Below are 22,061 nucleotides of genomic sequence, written 5' to 3'. Positions count from 1 at the left end.
TGTAGTAGCAGAATGACGTGCATTGTCGTGCCATTAGGATGCATCAAGGAACTTCTTGCCTAGTGCGCACCACATGCTCCAGAAAGCGCACAAGGAAACCAGCACTTGGTAGAAATAGTGACATGAGCACAAGATAAGTGTAGGTTTTGCCCTCTCATCATTTTTTTGAGTCATTGCCAACTGGAGTTAAGAAATCTGTCATGTGACGGCTTCAGTAGCAGAAGCACCATTATGGCCTCTTCAGCTGTCCTGCGTCTCACTGAGAATGAATTGTCACACCCACTTTCCCGTTTGTGTGGCAGCATCTTTGTGCGTTCCCATGAAATGTGACTGGGAATGCTTTTCTGTGATATTTTTGTCTTCCAGGGGGCTCAAGAGTGCTTAAAGCAAATGCAAACTATTGTCCTCTTTTTGTTCAGGTTTCCACTGCCGGTGCAGCGAGTGACTGTTGTGGAAGGCAATGCAACGTCGGTGAATTTCACTGTGAACCGTCGCTACGCCAAGTGGTCCAGGGAGCACGACTTCCTTATTGGCGAAAATGGAGAGCCTAAGTATCTGGGCGCTGATGAGCTCACCAACCTGCTGATGCAGTTGCGTCAGAACTACTCTGACATCGTCGAGGTCAAGGACAGTTTTGGCTCGCCAGGTGAAACTGCACTCCAGTTCCTGCGAATCACAGCACCGGTAAGGCACACAACCTAGTTGATGTAACCTGACCTGGCCATAAAAGCTGCCACTTGTAACTTCTGTGTAGTGTGTGCTTCTAGAAAGGTGATAGCATATCAGGTTTTGTGTTGATATCTATGGAAAGCAAGAGCATTGACTTTTGGAGACAACTAACTGCCCTGTCTTAAAATTTTGTTTATGGACAGCATTTAAACTAATGGTTTGCAGTAGTGATGAGTCTGGATAATCTAAAGCAGATATAATTACTTAGCTTGAGAGAGTCCTATAGGAGTGCTGGCCACTGGTCTGACTGACAGTCATTGCACTTTGAATAATTGTAGTGGCCAAGCACTCATCTGAAGTGACCTGGCAGGTGCTGCTGTCTGCGTCATCAACAGCTCCAAAGCAGATACATTCAGATGTTTTATAGGAAACCTTTGTTACTCAAACAGCCCAGAAATATGAACTTTTGAAGCTAAGCCATGTGTTAGTTGCCAAGCTGTAGGCTGTATTACTTTTTCACTTGGAGGTTGGCTGCAGTAAATGCATTGCATCACTCCCTTTTATGATATTTGCAGAGCAAGAAAGTGAAACCAGAAGTTGTTCTCATTGGAGGCCTCAATGGAGCACGCCCTGCAGGAAGGGAGATGCTGATCCGCCTGGCAAGGCACCTTGTAACAGGTGAATTTTAATGCTCTCCACCTTTTGATCACTCCTGTTTCTTCTCCAGAATTAGGCTAGTGGTTTTTGTGGAATCAAGTGACTTGCGCGCTGATGATGTGCACATTGTGTGAACATGTGATTCTTCTCTTTTTGGTGTGTCGTCTAGTTAAATTCTCACCGTACGAAAAAGAAAGAAAATATTGCAGTAGAACCTCGTTAATATATTTTTAAAAAGTGCAGGAAAAGATGTACTATCCAGGGAAACATATGATCCAAACGCCCAAGATTTCAAAAAATGTAACTCTTGAATGAAGTGCAAAGGCATTTTACTGACACTTTCACTTCATAAAAATGTTGATAAGCATTTCTAGCCGTAAGGTCTCATCTGCTCCTTTTCTAGCACTCGCAGAATTCAGTTTGCATTCGCATTGTCCTTACGTATACATCTGGTCGATAAGCAGCAGTGACGAAAGTAGGCGGGATCTCTTTTTTTATCATTTTCGGATGCTTTGCCCCATTGCACCAATGAACTGCAGGGAAGCCGCGGCGGCGGCTGCCTGTTTAAGCATTCTTGCTCTCCAAGCCGTGTTCCTTAGACTGGGCCCACTTGTATGTATTTAGCTTAGAATGAAAAATGCTGACAACAAGGTTAAAGGAGCAAATACGAATCAATTAAGCACTCTGTGTAAAGTTTGATCAAGAAAAGTGCATTCAGTTCTCTCTTTCTTGCCTTTTTTAAAGCTGAGATATTTTGAACTAGCTTCAATATTTTAATTACTTGGGCTCACAGTAGTTATGTGGCTTCAGTTAGTTTGGTCTTGCCAATGAAGAACCTCCCCATGTGACCTGGCTAAAGTTGTGTAAGGCTAGGGCATTCTGATCACTAATTAGATCTAATGAAAGAGAGCTTGCTCTTGTGCAGGCTACAAGCTCAAGTCCCAGCGCATAGTGGACCTGCTGCAGAAGGTGGTTGTGCACATTGTACCCTCTGTGGACAAGGCTGGCTTTAGCCACTCCGAAGAGGGCATCTGCGACTCGGATCCATCGGATGATGGAGACACAGAGGACCATTTTGGCAACGAGTTCCACAGCCAATTCCCTGTTGTGGAAGCTGTCAAGGAGGGCCTGGGCGTGTCGCATTATGTGGCAGGCCTGGTTCTTGACACAGGAGGCGTTGGTGTCAGGTGGGCTTTGGGGACTTGGCTTTGGGATGCGGAATAACACTGAGTGCATAATGTGCAGTTGCTGCAAGTTTTACAGCATCAGCTGTTGTAACAAGACCCCCACTCCCGTCAAACCCCTTACACATCACCACAATTCCCTTGCACAACACAGCACCCTTCACATCTGATGCTGAGTTGTGCTGTGTAATATGAATGCCCGTTCAAGTTATTTAAACTGGAACTCTAACTGACCTACAGCCCCAGTCTGCTAGCAAGCATTCTTTGTTCTGAAGCTCTCCTGGGCTATAGATGAACGTGATGTGCACAGCTTCAGGCGGTTAGGTTTTGCAGCAGTCCTGTTTTTGTTCATTGGTGCCAATTTAATCAGCGATAATGTAAACTTTGGAGATGTTCGATGTGTGTTCATGCAGTGGGCGTTGTTTCTGGTGATGGTGCCTAAGAGGTAAGGTTGTATTAGTTATGCACCAAAATTTTGCCACTGCTGTGAAAAATTGTGATCACATAATGTGTGAGATTAGATGGGTGGAGAGTGTTGAAATGGCTGGTTACCATGACTTTATTAGGTTACTCTGCCCATAAGCTTTGGAGATGCAAAGAGTGAAACAGTCCCGAATATTTTAAAAGAAATTCCCTAGGTGGGTAAGATTGCAAACAAAGGAAATGTTAACCATTAGCCCCCACCTGATTACAGCCGCAAAGCTACAAATGAAAGGTTTGCAGCCTTACAAATTTTCGTACTTGAATGAAGAAAAATTTTTCTTGGTTTAGGCCCAGGATGAATTTGCTCTGAAACTTGGACAAATTTTCCTTCAAAAATGAGGAATTGGAAAGCTTTATAGCCTTCCCTTGTGGCCACATGGCTATGCTCAGATGAACCATAATGGTAATAATACAGTCTAATATCGCTGCAACAAAATTCACGGGACCTGCAAAATATTCGCCAAAGCACAAACTTTGTTGTGAAATGGGGCCAGAACATTGCCAGACTGGACTGGATAGTTCATGAACGATGTTAATTCCTACAAGTCTATCAGCGTTGATCTTTCGCTGTTTCAAAATCGGTGTCGTGGCACGATTTTCGTGGTGCTACGGAAATCTCAGGCAATGATCATATTTTCTTTATTAACGTACACGCTATACTGGCTATCAAAACAGATTTTTTTTCACACGCCTTACAGAAGCGCCTTGCCTTCATCCTGCAAGGGTCCGTGCTTATACCACGCTGCCTCGGGGCATTTCGGCGTGGACAAGGCATGCGTGCACTCACATCACCATGCATTAAATAGAGGCCACGTGCTCATCAAAATTGATGCTCTGGACAACTTGCCAGTTATGCAATTGCTCTGATTTTGCGAAGACGTTTTGCGATGTGTGGTACGAACATACCGGCGACATGACTTTCCGCTGAAACTGCGCCTTGAACCACTGTCACCCTGTTGGAAGGTGATCACTTCAGGCTTAACCTACGTTGAATAAACTGCTCTAACATGAAATTTTTGCAAGAAGGCTGCTACAAATATATAAGTTTATCTAGCCGAAGAATTCCTCTACCCTGCACTGTCATGTTTGCTGCAGACTAAGTGGCCCTCATGCCGGGAAAAATTTGTTCGTCCATTTTTCCGGAACGAACGTGATAACCTTCAAATTGCCCTAGACTGTGCACGATAATGGGGGAAAAAAAATGCTAGCACAATGCTCGCTTATGGTGCAAAAGCGAGACTAAAGTGCACCACGCCGCCGGCGCACTTCCTGCAATGACCTGATGTTTGCTGGCACACCGGGCAATGGTGGATTGCTGTTCACCAATTAGTGGTTTTTGAGGAAAGGAACTGACACAGTAACTGGCTCACTTCTTAGTGGACAGTGCGCATGGTTGCCATGAGGGAAGGGAGGAAGTTGGGAGTGAAAGAAGGAAGCGAGAAAGAGGTGACAACACACAGGTGCCTTTTGCATTTCGCCTCCATTGTGGCCGCCGCAGTCGATGGGGCAAAACGCAAAAGGTGGCAGTGTGCTGTAAAATATCAGTGCATGTTTGCACACCGCATTGCTCGATCTCGCCAGACTGGACTTCGCTGCAGCACTGCAGCTGCAGCAAAAGGGCTTTGGAACTGGGTCGCTTGTCATAAAACATCTCATTATTGTCACCATCGGCGTAGTAACTGAAACGATCGCATAGCTGATGGTCTTTACACTTTCATCAGCGAAGCGAGCGGAAAAGCTGCATGTTGCAAGTGCAAAGTCCCCCCCCCCCCTCGAGCTGACGGCATAACCATCGCGTGCGCCGGATCGCATCTTTATGTGCACATGCCAGTCTGATCCTGCACGGAGTGTCAGCAGCACTGTTGTAAGTGCAAACTGACTTTGTCAGCCGTTTTTGGTGAAACCGAACGAGGTAGACAAATTTGGATGTGCAAATAAAAAGATGGCTGGTTATTCGTAAAAATTTCGTTAAAGTGGAACCTCGCTCCTAACATTGTCTTGTGGGAGGAAATAATTGCATTGCCTTGTGTGGTTTGCTGACAGGGAATTGGAAATTACTTCACTGTGGAGGAAATTTTATTGTAGGAGTGTTGTAGCGAGGTTTGACTGTAATACCTTTGTTGAAGAACGAAACAGCTTACTTATTGTTGCTGGGGTATGCAGGATTGCGCTGAACGAAACGAACAGTGGCCTGCTGGACAACTTGACCATGGATGGCCTTGTGGCAGGTTTCCGCAAGTTGGCTCCGTCCCAGTGTGGAAAGGAGCTGAAGCCTGTTCACGATGGCTCCTTGCTCCAGTATGCTTACACCAAGCATGGAACTCTCATGGTGAGCTGGTCTGAGAGTATGTGGCCCATGCAGTGCACTGTCATTAATTTGGATTGAAAATTTGTGTGAATGAAATGAAGTGTGAACTTAGCGGGCGTTCTTTTTAATGGGGAACTGGCGCTGCATGGAGGGTGGCATATGGTAATCGCATCGGGCTCAAATGTTGACATGTTTGTATCAGCAGTGCTGCTGTGGGATCATGAGGGGTCATTTTTATTAGCTATCGAACTGTTATGAAATGAGCGACCACGTTGGCTTTTCACCTATGCCAAGTCAGTAGCCGACAGTGCATGACAGTACTCAAATAAGCGAGGACCACATGCTCTAACTAATGTGTGCATCTCAGTCTGTACTGTTCAGTTATAACTAGTGGTCACAATTCATGCAGTGAGGTTTTGCTCAATCTTGTCATTTGAGCTTCTTTGATGTGTTGTAACCACATTTGAGATTATTCTGCTAATTTCAACCTTTTAGGCTTGACAATAAAAGTGAGGGCCACAGAAGCATTTTTTTTCAGGCAAGCCTCCTGCCCCATCTTTTTTAATTTTTTTTTTGTTAAGAATGCAGATCATTGGATGAATTCAATGCATGGTGCCTCTTGGTTGACCCACTGCTAGCCACTGCTGCACTTATTATTTTCCTCTTTTAGGATTGTGCAGTTTCCCGAAGTGTGTTTTCCTCGGGGTATTTTGAGGATTGCATCGTCTCTCTGGCTCATATTTTATTGAAACTCATGGCCCCGGTGCATCATATTGGGAATGAGGAGCACTTTAAACCTGCTTGTGCCATAATGTTTTCATTATTCCTATTCAAATGCACAAAACAGCGATGCAATCTGGAAGTCTCTTTAAATTTTATTTGGTACAATTTTATTTTATTTTTGTAACATGCTCAGCATGTAACACACTAATCTGTTTCATGCTTGCATTATAACAGTTGTGGAGGTGGTGTAAGCCAGCAGCTTCCGCCTAAATAAAAATGTCACTTTACTAAAGTACCTTCACAAATAGCAAAGAATAATTAGCTGATATGCTGCTTAATCTTAGGCGCATGTTAACTCCTACTGGGTGCACAACTTTTACTCGCACAGTGCGACAGCTTCTCCACCTTATGCATATGTTGTATTGCCTATCATCTTCATGCAGTTTGTTGCAATATCCGCAGTGCAAATGCTGAACTCATGTAGCTGTGTTTTGGCATGCACTTTTTCAAGGTGGTGAACTTGCACTGCTTCGTTATGTGCTGCTAATTGTACATGGTGAACTTCTTTACCTTTATTCAAAAGGAGGATATGAAGTGACTACGGAGCAGGTTCTTGATATTTGCAGATGCTTCCAGCAGATATGTGCTCTTGCCTTGGTTTGTCATGCAGGCATCTGTGCTTTTGGATTGCTGCGACTTCCCCGCAAGGAAAGAAATCCCCAAGCTTTGGATGCGCACATTGCATCCCCTCCTTGAATTTTTGGAAGCTGCAAAAACAAGTAAGGCAGTTGCTGCTTCATGTTTTGAAGAAACCTTTTTTGGCACTGAAAGTGGGGATGTGCAATTTTTTTCAGTTATCCTGGGCTAATCGTGTGCATCTTTATTTTTATGAATCACAGCTGGTAGCTTGATGCCTTGGGGTGGTGCACTGTACATAAAATTAACTCTCCTGTGAAAGACCGGAAGGGATGAACATGTGATGCAAGATAGCATGCACAGTACAAACTGTCAACTGGTGCTGTTTGACGCCACAATGTTACATGTGGCAACAAAAGCAGTTAACGGGCGCTTAGTGTTCTAAGTTCATGTGCAAAGTGGAAGTGTATACCTAATCTGTTGCTATACTTTGATATTGCCTGTAGAAGCACTGCAAGTTATAGACTACAGCTAACTGGGATCCTGGTTTGTGGTCAGTCTATGAGCTTGGTTTCGCAGTGTACTGTTTTCAGAGTTGCTGACAGCGGACCAATATAGCTTTGTTTTTGTGTGTGCGTGTGCACACTAGGTATCCACGGCAGCGTTACCGACGAGTATGGAACCACGCTTACCAAAGCAACCGTCGGTGTCCATACAAGCAGACGTCCTGTCGAAACGACCAGTGGTGCTTTTTGCCTTGCTGTACCTCCTGGAAAGGTGGTGCTTACAGGTAAGCATTATGTAATTGACCTGATCTTTCATGTACCTCAGCTGAATGCATGAGAGAAAAAATGGTAGAAGTGTTCTGTTTTGCTGATTTTTTAATGAACCAGGTCCCTGTCATTTTGGCAGAAACCTGCATAGTTGGATACTTGGTGAAACTTGAGGAGAGTTTTCAGGTTTATTGTGGCTGCCATTGAACATTTGCTTTTTTCTTGTGTTAGTTTCCAAATGTGCCAAGTTTGTGGTATGCGTTACTCGAAGTAGGTGTAGTTCTTGCTCAACAACTGGCAGTGGCTGTGGGGACATTTTCATCACTTGTTTTAGTAAAACAGGTGAACTTTGTAAAACAGCTGACTTTGGCCATAAAGAAAGGGGCCATGGTAAATGAATTATTTTTTTTTCTTTATTTTCATTGTGACACTTTGTTATGACAAATAGAGCTTAAAATGCAGAAAAATTAGCATTTTACACATCATGTGATTTTTTGCATTTCTGAAGCTTGGATTTAATTTCATTTAATCTGACACAGGAACAAAAAAAAAAAAGAATATCGCTGTCTAAACTGTGCAGGAAATGCTGTTCATCACACAAGTATGTTGAAAGCAGGATTAGTGGCCTAGTTTCACTGTGGTTATTTCTCCATGGTGGGTTTGTCTTTGCTGTGATGACGACAGGTAGCTCATAAATGTAGTCATCGGGTGGATGCTGCCATCTTTCATTCATGCTCTGTACTGCCATTTTGTGGGGCCAGTTATGCATCTTCATTAAGTTTGGTGTTACCAAAGTCCCCACAAGCCCTCTGTAAATGAGATACCTGTTCACAGAACAGCACTTTGTTGGCATTTTTCGAGTTCTTGGTTTTGCCTTTCCTTGTCACTCACGTTCGTCTATGTCTTTGCAAGAGCAAGGTGTCCTGCCCTTTTGTGTTTTTTCAGTTCTCCAGGTCTGCATTTTATGCGGACTGCAAGCTCTCCACTTGAAAGAATGGACTCTATTCACGGTTTTAGCTGCCGCTTGCACACCTCTCCTGTCCACTTTATAGCAGCTCCTTATGTTGTGCTTGTTATTGTGGCCTGGGCATAATTTATTTTTTTATCAATAAACCATAGCTTCTCTAGATACATACCTGTGTTCATTTGCTCATCTGCATGCCCAATACTGTCATCTGCTCATTCCAAGAACACTACATGTACATCACATGTTTATCAACTTGCACTAAGTTACAGTTGAGGATCACCTCCCCCTTTTCTTGTTTGCAGTTTATTAGCTTTATGTCGAACTCTAGAGAACACATGGGAAAAACTACATGCATGTTAGTTTAAATCCTGTTTTCAGCTTGTTAAGCAATGTTAAATCCTCTTTATGAAAATTTGTTTCACAGTAAATTTCACAAAGGTAGTGATGACTGTACTTCAGACACAGTGCACTTCCCCGATGGCCAAATGTTGTGTGGTACATACAAAGAGCATTTATGCTGAAGCACAAGCGTTGTTGCAAGTGATGTAGCATAATGTGCCAGGCGTGAATACTAAACAGAAACTCCATCTTTCAAAACATGCAGCACTGGTGGTGGTGTTGAAAGTAAGTGAAATCTACATTTCAGCCTATGTATAGTCTGTGCGTAACAGTAGTGCTGTTTAGTGGCTGTGTAGTCATGGGCATATAAATTTTTGTTGATTGTTGAAGAGCTTAGCAAGGAGTTTAACCATAACAGGTTTCAGCGTTGCAAGCATGCTATGGTATGTGCATGAAATTCTTGTGCATGTACGCTGGCATGATGGTGTGCCAAATGAGTGCATCTACTGTTCAATGCTACTTATTAGGCTCAGTGAGTATATTGGCCACCGTATGACTACTGCTTAGCAAACGCAGGCTTTCAATGCCTTCTGCCAAAACAGACTACTCTCTCGTAACGCTTGCTTGTTTCATGTGCTAGTTTCCCGTGTAGTTGCCCGTCATTGTGGCATGAGCAGCTGTCGTATTGTGATTGCCCCATACACGATGATGACTCATGTTGTTGCGCGTCTTCCTCCCCGCAGCGTCTGCGTCCGAGTTTGAGATGAGGGTGGAGCGGGTGACAGTGTTGGCGGGCGAAGGGACCAGCCTTGTGCTGGTACTTGAGCCGGACACGTATGAGCGCAAGTACCACGGCTACTCCGAGGCCTTGCAGCTGCTCAGATACATCGCCCACAAGCATCCCAACACCACCTACCTCTACAGGCAAGTGACTGTAATACAAGCGGCTACGTGCATTCTCAGCTGTTGCAGTGCCACCTCAATGAGGGCATTTTTGATTCTTTGAGGAGGTCATATTAAGTGTTCTGTTGCAATTGCACAAATACTTAGGATGCCTTGCCCCGAGACAACCTAGTCTGTTCACTGGAACAACTTTCACAGGGGTCTCTTTGTATTTCATGCATACATCATCCATGAGCAATTTTTTGGGGGGATATATGCTGCTTACCATGGTACAGGAACGTAATAATATGTAGAAAATTAATTTTATTCCTTCATATCTAGTTACTGACCTTTTCTTAAAGAGCATTGTCATTGATGTCATTGAGGGCTTCAGCAGCACCTTCTGCTTTTTATTAATGTCGTGTTTTGTAGAAATTTGTTATATAATCTGTGTGGAAATCAGGCACAAACTTGGCATGGCTGCTTTGTTGTATGTTGCATGCTGTTTTGAGCACTGCTACGTTGTGAGTGATTGTTCACTAAATGCCAGTGGAAAAAACTTCCTTGTAATCAGAAACCATAGCTAAACCAACACCTAGTGCTGATAATAGCTACAGCAGCCGAATATTTAGGGCACTTCTGGCCCTCTCCATTTGACTGCTCTTTTGTTTTTGCTAAGTTGGCTGGGTGGCAACCCGGCCTACCACATAAGCCACCCACCCGACCTCAGAGCCTGAACTCATGGGCTTCAACGTTGAGCCCTGCTAGGATTTAGCTAGGAAACGAGCCTCTATCTTTTTCTTTAACTTATGCTAAAGGGCAAATTTGTGCAATAATAATAATAATAATAATAATAATAATAATAATAATAATAATAATAATAATAATAATAATAATAATAATAATAAAAAGGTCTGATGATAGCTGTTGAGCCTGTGCCTTTGCTGCAGCAACTTCGGTAGTTGATGTTGTTAAGCTGTGCAGCATAGTGCCTCCTGTACTCTGGGATATAAATGTGAGGACATTCCTAGATTTTTCTTGCAACAAGTCCTGTGTGTGGCCCTGTGCGCAGCCTGGGCAGCAGCGCGGGCGGGCGGGACCTGCCTGCGCTGGTGCTGGGCGCCACTCCCCGGGTGCACCGGCCAGGTGTCCCCGAGATCCGGCTGCAGGCTGGCCTGGCAGGGGGCTCCCAGCTGGCCGCCACTGAGATGCTCCTCCACTTGGCCCACACACTGGCCACCCGCTACAAGCACAACAGCCTCATCACACAGGTCAGCCTTCCTATGGTTGCATGCAGAGCCATGCGCACTGTGGCTGTGAGCTTCATTGTGTCACTTTTTACGTTGACAGTTGTTCATGTATGTCCTGGAGTCGTGTTGTGGAGGGATATCATGGGCTAGTTATGACCACACGAGGTTCCTGTAGCATGCACTGAAATCTGGGCCCTCAAAGTGTTTATGTTGCCCCCTTCACGATGCGATCATTGCGACTAAAGGTGACTTTCCATGTGCAGCATGTCTCAGCCAGTGAGCTGTTGTTGTAGCCATCAAATTAGGGAGGACACTTAAAAGGCTGGTTTGAAAGTTACCTAGGTAAAAATGGTCGTTTTCAGATAGTTGCTGCAGATAACGCTGTTGTAGTGAGATGTTCGTGTGAGCATTGCATCGCTCATTCATGCATATTTTGCTGTATGGCATAGCTGCTTTGGAAGCCCCCAAGCAGAGCACATAGGAGTAGAAGCATAGTATAGATAGATGGTTTCTTCAAAAGAAGAGGGCTCACTTTGGCTGGTTGGTGCGGGATTGAAGCATGTAAAGAAAATGGACTCGAATAGTTCTGACAGAACGGCTTAAGACAAGTTTGTTAAGAAGGAGAATGTGGCATGGACATCTAGTGCGCGTGTTTGTGTCACTTTGGCCCATTGCTTGTGCTGTTTCTGACATCCTTCCAGCAGCTTCGGTAGTGTTGTGCAGCACGAGCTGGAGTTATTGGATCCTGGCATATACAGCCTCATACGTACTCCTCACTGGCACCATAAATGACATTATCATCTAATGTTACTAGTGTCTCAAGGGCGTTTGTTTTTGGAGTGCTTTTACCTATGTCTATCCATGCAGTCATTTAATGCCTATTTGCTGAGTTCTTGAACGAAACAGTTAAACAAAACCTTAAGTTGCTATTGTAAGTGACGCCAGTATAAATGAAATGCATTATTAAGAAAGAGTACTTTATAGCGTCAGCTTTATTAAGGAGGAACAGGGCTTGTATCCAGAATGGTTGGTTCTGGTGTATCTTACCATACAAAAAGCCCGTGCTTGCAAATGCAGAAAAAAACAGTGCAGATATTTCCGGTGCATCTGCTTCCAGTATTTAATGCTGACTTGAGCTGGAAATAAAGCTTGCTAAACTTTAATGCAGTTTTGTTTGTTTTTGTTTGCTGTTATAAGCACTTTGGCTACTGGCAGTCATGTCAAGTGAATAAACAAATAAGGTGGTTTACAAAAACACCAATTATTGTACAATTAGTAACTTGAACTGCTCAGTCTAAATTCTGCTCATGCAACTAGTTATCTTTAGCTAGCACTGGCTTTATGCCTGCACTGATTCATTTTTCACAACATGTATTGCATGGAATTCATTGCCTTATTTTCACTATTCTCTTTCTCACCAACAGCATCAGTGATTATGCCATTTGAGTAAGTACACGGGTCATGGGCTGTACATAGTGTTGTGCCAACTCCTGGCATTGCTAGTCACCTCTGCTTAGCACTGATGCCTGTTATCTGTTACTTCACTGCAGATCATGGCTTCCTCACGAATTCACATTGCCCCGATGCTTGATCCTGATGGTATCACCACCTCCTCGATCGGCCACTGCGACTCAAACGAATCTACTACTAGTGACACCAACCTGTTCTATATGTTCGACGGTGAGTCCGTGACTGCTGGAGTGAAAATAATTGTGCTCAGAGCACGTACGCCAGTTTTGGCTAAGCATGTGCATGGGTTATGTTTCTGGTTTTGTAATGGAAGAGAGGATCTGCTGCTGCATCGTAACTACCATCTTGAAAAAAACTGATGACACCTGAAACATTGGATAGTGTGATAGAAGGAAGGGAGAGGGCGGATGGAAAGAGAGGCAAAATTTGTAGAGGTATCGAGGCCGATTTCCGCTTGGCAAACTTGGGATAGGTGTACACAAGATAGAGCTAAAGGCTCCGTACCTTTGGAAAAGTACTGCTAGGGCCCTTCGGCGTCATACTACTAGTAATGAAATTTTCATGTGATTTGATGGGAGAGCTTTACTGCCTGGATTGGACCTGCTCTGGTACGGCATAGATTTGGAGGGTTTTGCTGGATAGAAGGTATTGAGACAGTGGGCCCAATTGGAGTGCTTCTCTGTAGCTAATGCTTCTAAAATTAACTCTGAATGTGTAGCTAGAAATGCTGCTGGCATTGTGAAGGATGGGCTCATTTCAGTAGACTTGGCCCAGTGAGGCCGTGCTTCTTTTCTCCCTTTTTCTTCTTTCTTTCTACTTCATATTTTTGCCGGTTTAGTGGAGCTTCGCCACAGTGGCACTTGCACCTCGCAAACAGCGCTTCGTTTCCTGTGGGCATTTTTGGTGTTGATGCTGACACAAGGATAGCATTACTACCTTGGCATTAGTGCAGTGAAAAGTGCTGAAACCCATTTGTGCATTGCAGCCGAGTTCACTGCGGGTACTCATTTCAGGAAGCAGTTCACGTCCCGAAGTCCTCGCCGTGCAACAGTGGACGCAACGCTATCCGTTCGTCACGTCGCTCAACATACTGACTGGTGGCCTGGCGATGGCACTGCCTAAAAACATGGGTGCCATCGACACTGCAGTGCTCAAAAGACTGGCCAAGACTTACACGTACCACAATGATGAGATGCTTGGTGGGGCCTTTGCCTGCGGACAGAAAAGATGTTAGTATACAAAACAAGCTCGTTTTGCTTATTTCTCATCTTCAACGCTAGGAATGTCAGCTGTCCCATTGGAGGAGTAGCAGTTTGGTCTGGCTTTTCGTCTGGGTCAAGGCAGAGTTTTCTTTACGTTTTTTTCGACTGGAAGGCTGAGGGAAGCCAAGTTTTCTTTCAAAATTTTGTAGGCTTCGAGACTGTGCTTGATTATCTCAGCATGCGAGGTGAGGTTCGAGACAGTTAATAGATGTATGCACACTCATATTTTCAAGTGTTTCTTTAGCTCTTTCATTGCCGTAAAAAAAAAAGCCGCATTCACAATGGTGTGCCTAAAAATTTATTCACCCATAAAGTTAAAAAAACTTTTCTTTATTGCAGCATATCATAGTGTAGCTATTAGAGCTCCCTTTTTAGTGGCAAAGAAAGAAAACAGCATACGAATTGCTTATGAATAAGAAAAAATTGGCAAAATTTCACTTACACAAAAATTCGCAAGATTATTAAATATATTGTCAGAAAAATAAAGATTAACAAATAAATACTATACATTTTATGCATTACCCTGTCTGAAATGAGTATTCAAAGTTACAGAACTTTTCATACTGATCTGTCCAATCAGTAAAAAAAAAAAAATATTTGCTCGTGTGAAGTTCATTGGGCTACTTCACAGTGCAGTGCCAAGGTTGAACCAGGGCCGTCTTGGAGAAAGCAAGCTCAATTTACTACACTTCTGGTGGCTTGGAATCATTCAGAACATGGCCGGTGCCTTCAGGGGGGCTTAGAAAACAGCAAATCTCCTCTGCAACAGTGAAAATGAAAGTTGCAGGCGGGCACCTGTCAATAGAAGGCAAACGTAGCAGGGGGCGGCAGAAGGTTAGGTGGGCGGATGAGATTAGGAATTTTGCAGGCATATATGGTCAGCGCAGCTGGCAAAGGACAAGGTTAATTGGAGAGACGTGGGAGAGGCCTTTGCCTTGCAGTGGGTGTAGTCAGGCTGCTGCTGATGATGATAACGACCTGTCAATAGTCAAGGTTGAGTGGAACAGTCATCTCTGTCCAAACTAAAATCAGACAAAAGGACGTCATCTTTTCACATAAAGCTGTCGCATCTAAAAAAGTCAAGTGTCGATGCTGCAAAATTGCGAGACCACCGCCATTGCTGGGCAGGGTTGGTGCAAGATGAAGATGCTACTTTGGATGCCATGCTCGCTGTGCTTGCAATGAAAAATGCTCCCTCATTCAGCTTATGAAAAAATCGAATCTAAAACTGAAGCGCTATCACGCAACTAATGAAACGGAAACACGAAAGCTGAAATGCCAACACAAAAATGCAAACTTATTAGCCCCTGGTAAGGAAATATGACAGGTTGATTAACACTTCTAAAGGACAGTTTTTGCGCTAGTATTGAGCTTCCCCCTGCTAAAATTTTATAATTTTGCTATTCGTGTTTCAATGCCTTTCTTCACGTTTCATTTGTTGCTGATAGTACAGTTCTTTTGCAACATACTGGATGGCGTTATTTGTCCAGAAGCGGCCGACATTGCGCAGAATGGGCCAATTTGCCCCCATTGTTCAAATTAAATGATTTGAATAGGCGCGGTAAGGAAAGAGGTAAGGTTTTCTGTTGTGGGTTGATGCGAAATCTAGCTTGTACCCGCTGCAGCTATGGTTCTCGGCTGTGTGTGTCAAGGAGCAGTTGTGCACTGGAAATTTCCCCAGAGCTCTGCAGCATGAAAATTGCTTTGTTTCCACCCACATGTATGCTGCTCATGATTTCACATTTTAGTTTTCTGTTCTTGCTCTGTGGTGATTATGTAAGGACATGCGAGCTTTTGCTTGCGGTTTGTTTTTCATGCTTGGTGCTGCTGTGAATTTTCTTTTTGTTTTGGTGTCTTTCAGACAACACATCTGATGGAATTTTGTCCGAGTCTGCAGACCTTGGCCACCTAAATGGATCTTTGATGGTAAGTTTTGTGCCAGAAATGTGTTTATTTTTTGTCTTCTTTTAACAGATTGGTTATCTCGAAACAAAGGCTTACTTTTCATGCCGAAATGTTCAGCAAACTGTCACTATGGTCTACTGCATGCGGCTGCTTTAATTTGTGTCACGAATTCTCTTGTTTTGCTTGTTGCATTAGTCATATGAACAGTGCTTAAAATAACAAGTAAATTCACTTAGTTGAAGTTATGAGCTATATTAATTAGTAATTGACAAATTTTTACATGCCAACGCAACACTGTTCTGAGGCACACTGTAGTAGAGGGCTCCGGAATAATGCCAACTGCCTGGGGTTCTTCAACATGCAGTGCAATATCAGTTCACAGGCACTTTTGCATTTTGCCTTCATTGAAATGTGGCTGTAACCACCAGGATCCAACCAGTGGCCTCGTGCCCGGCAGCTGAATGCCATTGGCAGAAGCCACTGCAGCCACAATCTGTGTGAATTAGGTGCTGTCAGGATTGAAGACTAGCTTACTGAGGATGCTTGATATGGACAAAAAAAAAAAAGAGTAGAGTAGTATGAAACAAAAAGGGTCATTTGCTATATATTTTACTGCTTATGTTATAAACATTTGAAGGACTTTGCTCAGCGCTCTCTGGTGGTGTTTATGCATCTGTACTGTTTCTTATTTCTTTTACATAAAAAATGTAAAATAGCGAAAATATTTCAAATGCGCTGTGCCATGCTTTGTGCCAGCGATGGGCGACCCACGTTGCGAGCCACATTTGGTGTCAAAAAGAAGTAAGCGGTTTTGAAGAAAGCACATTCCTGGCTTTGCTTGTCAAATGAAACAGGTTGGGCAGAACAAGTGCTAAGTAACATCTTTCAAAAAGTTCTCTCACTGTTAGTATTACCTTACTGTGGTTTGAAGGAGTGAAATGTTTAACATTGTATAACCTTTCATCTCCATTTCACAATATTTTGCATTCAAAATAACTGCTCACATCATACAGTAGACAGATTTGGAAATAATTTCTGGTACAGTTGGTGCTTAAATAAAATCTAATTTTACGAGTTTGCCATATACTTACTTACCAATTGCAGTTTATGCTGACAGCCACAAAGCAAAGTTGTTTCTTTATTTAAAAAGATTTTTTTTTGGCTGCAGTGAGCTGGCTGTTTGGTGCTTATTCACAAGAACCTGGAGTACCACTGGGTCCTAGATTTGCGATACGAAATGCTTTCGTTGCCTCTGTTTACAGGACTTCAGCTACAGGGAGACTGGAACCTATGAGACAGCTGCTTTCATTTCCTGCTGCCAAGCACCTAACATCAGCAAGTTCTCTACTTTGTGGGTTGAAAACAAGCAGTCGATACTCAACTATCTACTCCAGGTCAGTAATGAACTAGTATGTGTAGTGAACTAACTGGCCAAATTGATGGTGTTTGTGTTGTTTTACAAAAGGTTAACATGATAGTGTCATGATGGTATGGCTGTTGTAGTTGAAGACTTGCACTCATAAGAATGCAGTAATGAAAATTAGGAGCCCTCAAATTGAGCCCTCAAGTGATGTTGCCACTGCTTGCGTTAGTGTGTAACTTCATTCCTGTAGCCCGTTCTTTATGTGTATACAGTTTACCTCGAGAGGCTGAACAAGCAGTTTGATTCCTCCCTGGTCAAACAAATCAGTGGGTGCCACCACCAGCCGCCATTTTGCATTCTGGTGTTGCAATGCCAGCTGAGCTACCCTCCTTGCAAGAAGAGGAAATCGTGCCTTGCCTTCAGACCTGTGTTACAGACTTTGGTAACAGATTTGGCCAGCCAGCTGATTTAAACACATAAAAGAAGTGTTAGTTCAACTACACTGAGGCTAAGAACAAAGGGACGAAGACCCTGGGCATAAGGTCTCTTGTGAAACCAATTTACTTTAGAGTTCTTCCTCCATGGCAGTGTGCTCTTCCCTCTGCAGCTGTTGTTTGAGCAACCCCCTCGTTTTCAAATGATAGCGACAAGCACGCACTAATGACCAGCTGAAATTCTTGGTCATTCATAATGACTGCTACCATGAAAAAGGGTCATCGATGTCAACGACTGTGCCAACTTTGTTGCTTGCAGGCTACGCAGGGGCTGGTAGGTTACGTTCGCACCAAGAGTCGGGACCCGATTGCTGATGCCAACATCACCATCGAAGGGCAGCCACTGCACAAGCCCAGCACCAAGCTGGGCGAGTTTTGGGTCCCACTGCAAGAGGGAAGCTACCAGGTGGTGATCAGCGCCCCAGACTATTACACCATGACAAAGGTGTGACGCTGTTAACCTAGAGCTCTGTAGCTCATTTTGTGCGACTCAGCATTTTTCAGGGCACAGGATGAGTGGCATGCGGTCGTCAATTAGCGTAGGCGCTTGCCTGGCAGTGGTTCCACAGACTGTAATTTAACAGTTGTTTGCGGGAAGCTAAATTCCAGAAGAATTGGTATTTTTCTGAGAACTACAAACCAAGATTTCATGCCGTCTCCATGAAAATATTAATAATAATAATTGGTTTTTGGCGAAAGGAAATGGCGCAGTATCTGTCTCATATATCTTTGGACACCTGAACCGCGCCGTAAGGGAAGGGATAAAGGAGGGAGTGAAAGAAAGGAAGAATAGGTGCCGTAGTGGAGGGCTCCGGAATAATTTCGACCACCTGGGGATCTTTAACGTGCAGTGACATCGCACAGCACACGGGCGCCTTAGCGTTTTTCCTCCATAAAAACGCAGCCGCCACGGTCGGGTTCGAACCCGTTCGAACCCGGGACGGCTGCGTTTTTATGGAGGAAAAACGCTAAGGTGCCCGTCTCCATGAAAAAAGGCAGCTTTTTTAGCACACTTTTAAACCTCAGAATGTCTTCACATTTAAGCCACCCAGTTCTAGCAGCCGCACACTGAGTGGATGAACAAAAAGGGAATTTACTGCTAAAATATTGTTAGTGCAGCGACACTGAATCGCATACAATAAACATCTGTGAGTGGAGCTATGACCATTTACAGGGAGTAGATGGGATTGCTGGGTTCACTTTTGCTGTCACAGTGTATGTGCCAGAAAGTGGGACAAGAGCGAAAAGTAAAAAAAAAACGAGGCAAAAACAGTGAACACTTGACAGCCAGCTATGCTAGCATCTGTAACTTACTTAACCTTACTGTTAGTACTGCCGTCTCAAATTCTTGGCGACTCATGCTCTGTACATGAGGCCTTCAGGGAGTGGCAGTTGTAGCATACAACGTAATGTTACACATCTAACATTTTTGTTCTTGGGAAATAAATGCCTTGTGTTACAGCAGTTGCTTATATTTTTCTTTCCACTTCTATACAGATTGTGGAAGTCCATCCTGGCCGTGCCGTAACTGTTGAGTTCCTCCTGCAAGAAAACGTTGTGATTGCTGGCCTACCAAAGCATGTGTTTGTTGTTCTCGCAGGTGAGGATTTGCACAAATGCCTTCCTGCTTGCCAAAAAATGCTAGTCTCTGTAAAACATGACTAATCCTCGCCTTGCAAGATAATTCCATGCATGACTGATATGTCAGGTGAAAGGGTGGAAAATATGTGAGCTGTGGATGCAGAGAAACTTATGTATCAATTTTCGCTCTTTGTATCTTAGCTTTGTTCCTCAACACTTGCATTAATAAGGTGGCTCTATTCATTAACTTGTTGCTTTAATTCTGTCAAGTTAAGTTGGCGTGTGTGCTAGCTTTTTTTTTGGCTGGCAAACTTTAATGACTTCAAGGTTGTTTTTCATGTCTTCAGAAGACATAAAGTCTTCTGTTTGTTTCACGGCGCACCGTAGTTGACGAGAGCGCCTAGTCTTTCTGGTCGGCAACATCATTGTGACACAACTCATTTTGTGGTATAAATCTAGCAAAGGGGAACATGAAACAACTGCTGGGTTTGTTCCTATGCTTCCTTGATCGAAGCCGTTATTGATTGCAAGCATTCTTTGGTACCCCATTGGTGCAGGTTCTCTTGTGCTGCTGGTGATGGTGACTGCCCTGTGTCTATATGCTGTTGTTATGAGCCAACGACAGCCCGAGAGGGCAGGCTTCATGCCTGTTCAAAGCAACGGCGGGACACTGTTTGATGACGATGACGACGACGACGGCATAAGGCAGCAGAAGAGCCGCAAGGCTTCGGGCGGTAATGCTGGTAGCAGTGTGCACAGCAAGTTGCTCAAGGCAGCCGAGTATCATGATGAAACTTCCTCAGAGGACGAGATCTACAACACCCGCAACTGGAAAAGCAGCGCAAAGTGAGTAAGTCTCTCCAGGTTATTAGTTCATACCGGGCTGTTGGAAATGCATGTTGGCTAGTGTAAGCCAGGCACCAGCACAAGCTGCACTTTCGGCAGTAGTTAAACCTGGATATAAAGAAATCAAGAAAAGTCCGCATATTTTGTTATGTGCAGGTTTTCGTTACATTCAGTTTTCGCGTGAAAACTCGAAACGACTGTGCAGAACGGAAGCCAAAATCAGAAATAAATGTAGATGAAATAGCCCAGCAAACCTCCATAGTCAACCCGCATTACTCGGGAGTTGTAAACATGGAGAGGAATTTTATGGTGCAGCCACTAGCCTTTCGCCACGGATTGCACAATGAAAGCACAGTACTGCTAACTGTGCGGTGGGGAGAGTGGGGGTGGCAGGGGGGGGGTCAGAAGGACCCGCTTTTCTTCATGTGCTCATCTAAAAAAAAAGGAAATTAAAGTATTGCAGTCTGCACATCCACAGTTGCCCTCGGACACCAATTGCCTCGGCGGCTATGAATTTCGCTCGCTCATGATGCTGCATGCTCAAGTGCGAACAGCTTCACCTCACATTGCTGGCGCTCTTCGCCGTCCCCACTTTCACCACACATCTGCTGCCGGTGCCTGAATGGCATGAGCAACCGAGCGGGGGTGATGGGCGCGCGCCACTCGCCCCATGCCTTCTTTGCTATGTCCTGTTTTTGAACATGAATTGTTATAGTGCCATTTGGTGGGATGCTACAAAAGTGAAAGCTGCAGAGATTGCTGCGTTTACCACAGACAGGTGCCAATCGTGCTGGAGCATGGTGCGTCATGTCAACTGTGTTTGCTTGCTGCGATGTAAGCCTTCTCATGGCAGTTCGGATTTTATCGTCATGAAACTCGCGTGATTCGGCCATATTTCAAGTAACTCAGCACTAGTTACTAGTCGGCGTGGCAAGTTCGTTATTAGACTTGGACCTTATGCGAAATTCTGCAAGTGGGCCTTCCAGCATACCACACTAGATAACTGCCCTCTCGCTTCGAACAACTGCAATGTGGGAGTGCATTTATTTTGGTGGTTGATCGTTCCATGTGTGGGCCAGCGTGAACTTTGGGATGCAGGGACGTAGAGAGACACATTAAAACTCTGAACACAGCGCTGTGTTCTGTGTTTTGATATGCCTCGCTATGTCCCTGTGTCCCAAAGTTCACCACATAAGAACTTATTCTTTCTTACTGTCGCTCCCCTTTTTCTTTCCCTCTCCCTGTCCTTTTATTCCCACTAGTTGCAGCTCAGGTGCTTCAGGTTTCGATAGCAGATGCCGCGGCTAGCAACATCTTTTCCTTCCATTGTATTTTATTGTATTAATAAATAGCCACTAACAACAACAACACATATGAAACCGTACCAACTGGCCCAGAAGAATGCCATTTTGATCCTTCCATGATGTGTTGCATACTTGACGCCCACACTAATAGCACTCGTACTGTCGCCTTCACAACACTTCTAGCCAGAGTTCCACCGTATACTATTTTGTTCACCTGTGACATGCGCGAAAGCCTACTTGCAGAATTTCGCAAGGGACTCCTGAAGGGGGGGCCGAGTCGAGTTGTCACCAGCTGGGCAAGCGTTCGTGCAAAAATCTCGCCTATTGCATGATGCATTATAGCCCATGTTGCTAGGCCAAAAAATATCCCGGTAGTGTAATTTCGGTTTTTGAGCTCCACCAGCTGTCGAACCCAGCTGTGCACTGCTTTGAGACGCCGGTGCGTCATTGGTCATTTCTTTGAACTTGAACTTCGAATAATTTAGGCATTTCTTCTGGCCCATTGAAATGCGAATTAATGACCACATTAGACGTTGCAAACTGTTACACATTAAGCAGTATACATTTCCAAACACATCAGTTTTTTTCTTTAATGGTGCCAAGTCTTTAGTTCTTTTGTTTACTTTGATGGGAAGCCCATACACAGTTTAGAAAAAAATAAGGATAACTTCTATATTTTTATTTTTGAGAATTTTTTCGTACAGAATAGATGTTCAAAGGTATTTTTTTCTTCCTGTCAACTTAGTTTCATTTATTTCAGTGGCAAAAGCGATATATTATATTTAAAAAAGAAAAGTATGTATGCTAGCCTGTTTATATATATATATATATATATATTCATATTGAACAGCTATTCGATTCGATACTCAAAGGAATTTTTTTGTTCATATTCGACTCATATTCTAAAATTTTAATATTCGCACACCCCTAGTGAAATCATATTGCAGTGAACGTGAAATATAAAC

At 43.9% G+C, this 22,061-nt stretch overlaps 1 protein-coding gene across 2 annotated transcripts in view; it reads left to right on the top strand.

Moving 5' to 3' along the window:
- LOC144121224 (carboxypeptidase D-like) overlaps positions 1–22,061 on the top strand; it is a 51,546-nt gene that overhangs the window by 24,715 nt on the left and 4,770 nt on the right. Inside the window, exons 11-25 of one of the 2 annotated variants that reach the window (XM_077654319.1) lie at positions 420–684; positions 1,245–1,347; positions 2,252–2,513; positions 5,157–5,322; positions 6,695–6,803; positions 7,310–7,450; positions 9,483–9,663; positions 10,694–10,892; positions 12,422–12,551; positions 13,355–13,570; positions 15,465–15,529; positions 16,771–16,902; positions 17,625–17,810; positions 18,863–18,965; positions 19,504–19,792. In XM_077654319.1, the coding sequence (XP_077510445.1) occupies positions 420–684; positions 1,245–1,347; positions 2,252–2,513; positions 5,157–5,322; positions 6,695–6,803; positions 7,310–7,450; positions 9,483–9,663; positions 10,694–10,892; positions 12,422–12,551; positions 13,355–13,570; positions 15,465–15,529; positions 16,771–16,902; positions 17,625–17,810; positions 18,863–18,965; positions 19,504–19,792 (2,547 nt within the window). Of the gene's footprint in view, positions 1–419; positions 685–1,244; positions 1,348–2,251; positions 2,514–5,156; positions 5,323–6,694; positions 6,804–7,309; positions 7,451–9,482; positions 9,664–10,693; positions 10,893–12,421; positions 12,552–13,354; positions 13,571–15,464; positions 15,530–16,770; positions 16,903–17,624; positions 17,811–18,862; positions 18,966–19,503; positions 19,797–22,061 lie in introns of both variants that reach the window. The other variant, XM_077654320.1, reaches the window with a different exon arrangement.

The sequence above is a fragment of the Amblyomma americanum genome, chromosome 2 (assembly GCF_052857255.1).
Source record: "Amblyomma americanum isolate KBUSLIRL-KWMA chromosome 2, ASM5285725v1, whole genome shotgun sequence".
In the NCBI taxonomy this organism is placed as follows: Eukaryota; Metazoa; Arthropoda; class Arachnida; order Ixodida; family Ixodidae; genus Amblyomma; species Amblyomma americanum.
The sequence above is the reverse complement of the archived record's forward strand: the minus strand, read 5'-3'. Positions and strand labels throughout refer to the sequence as shown.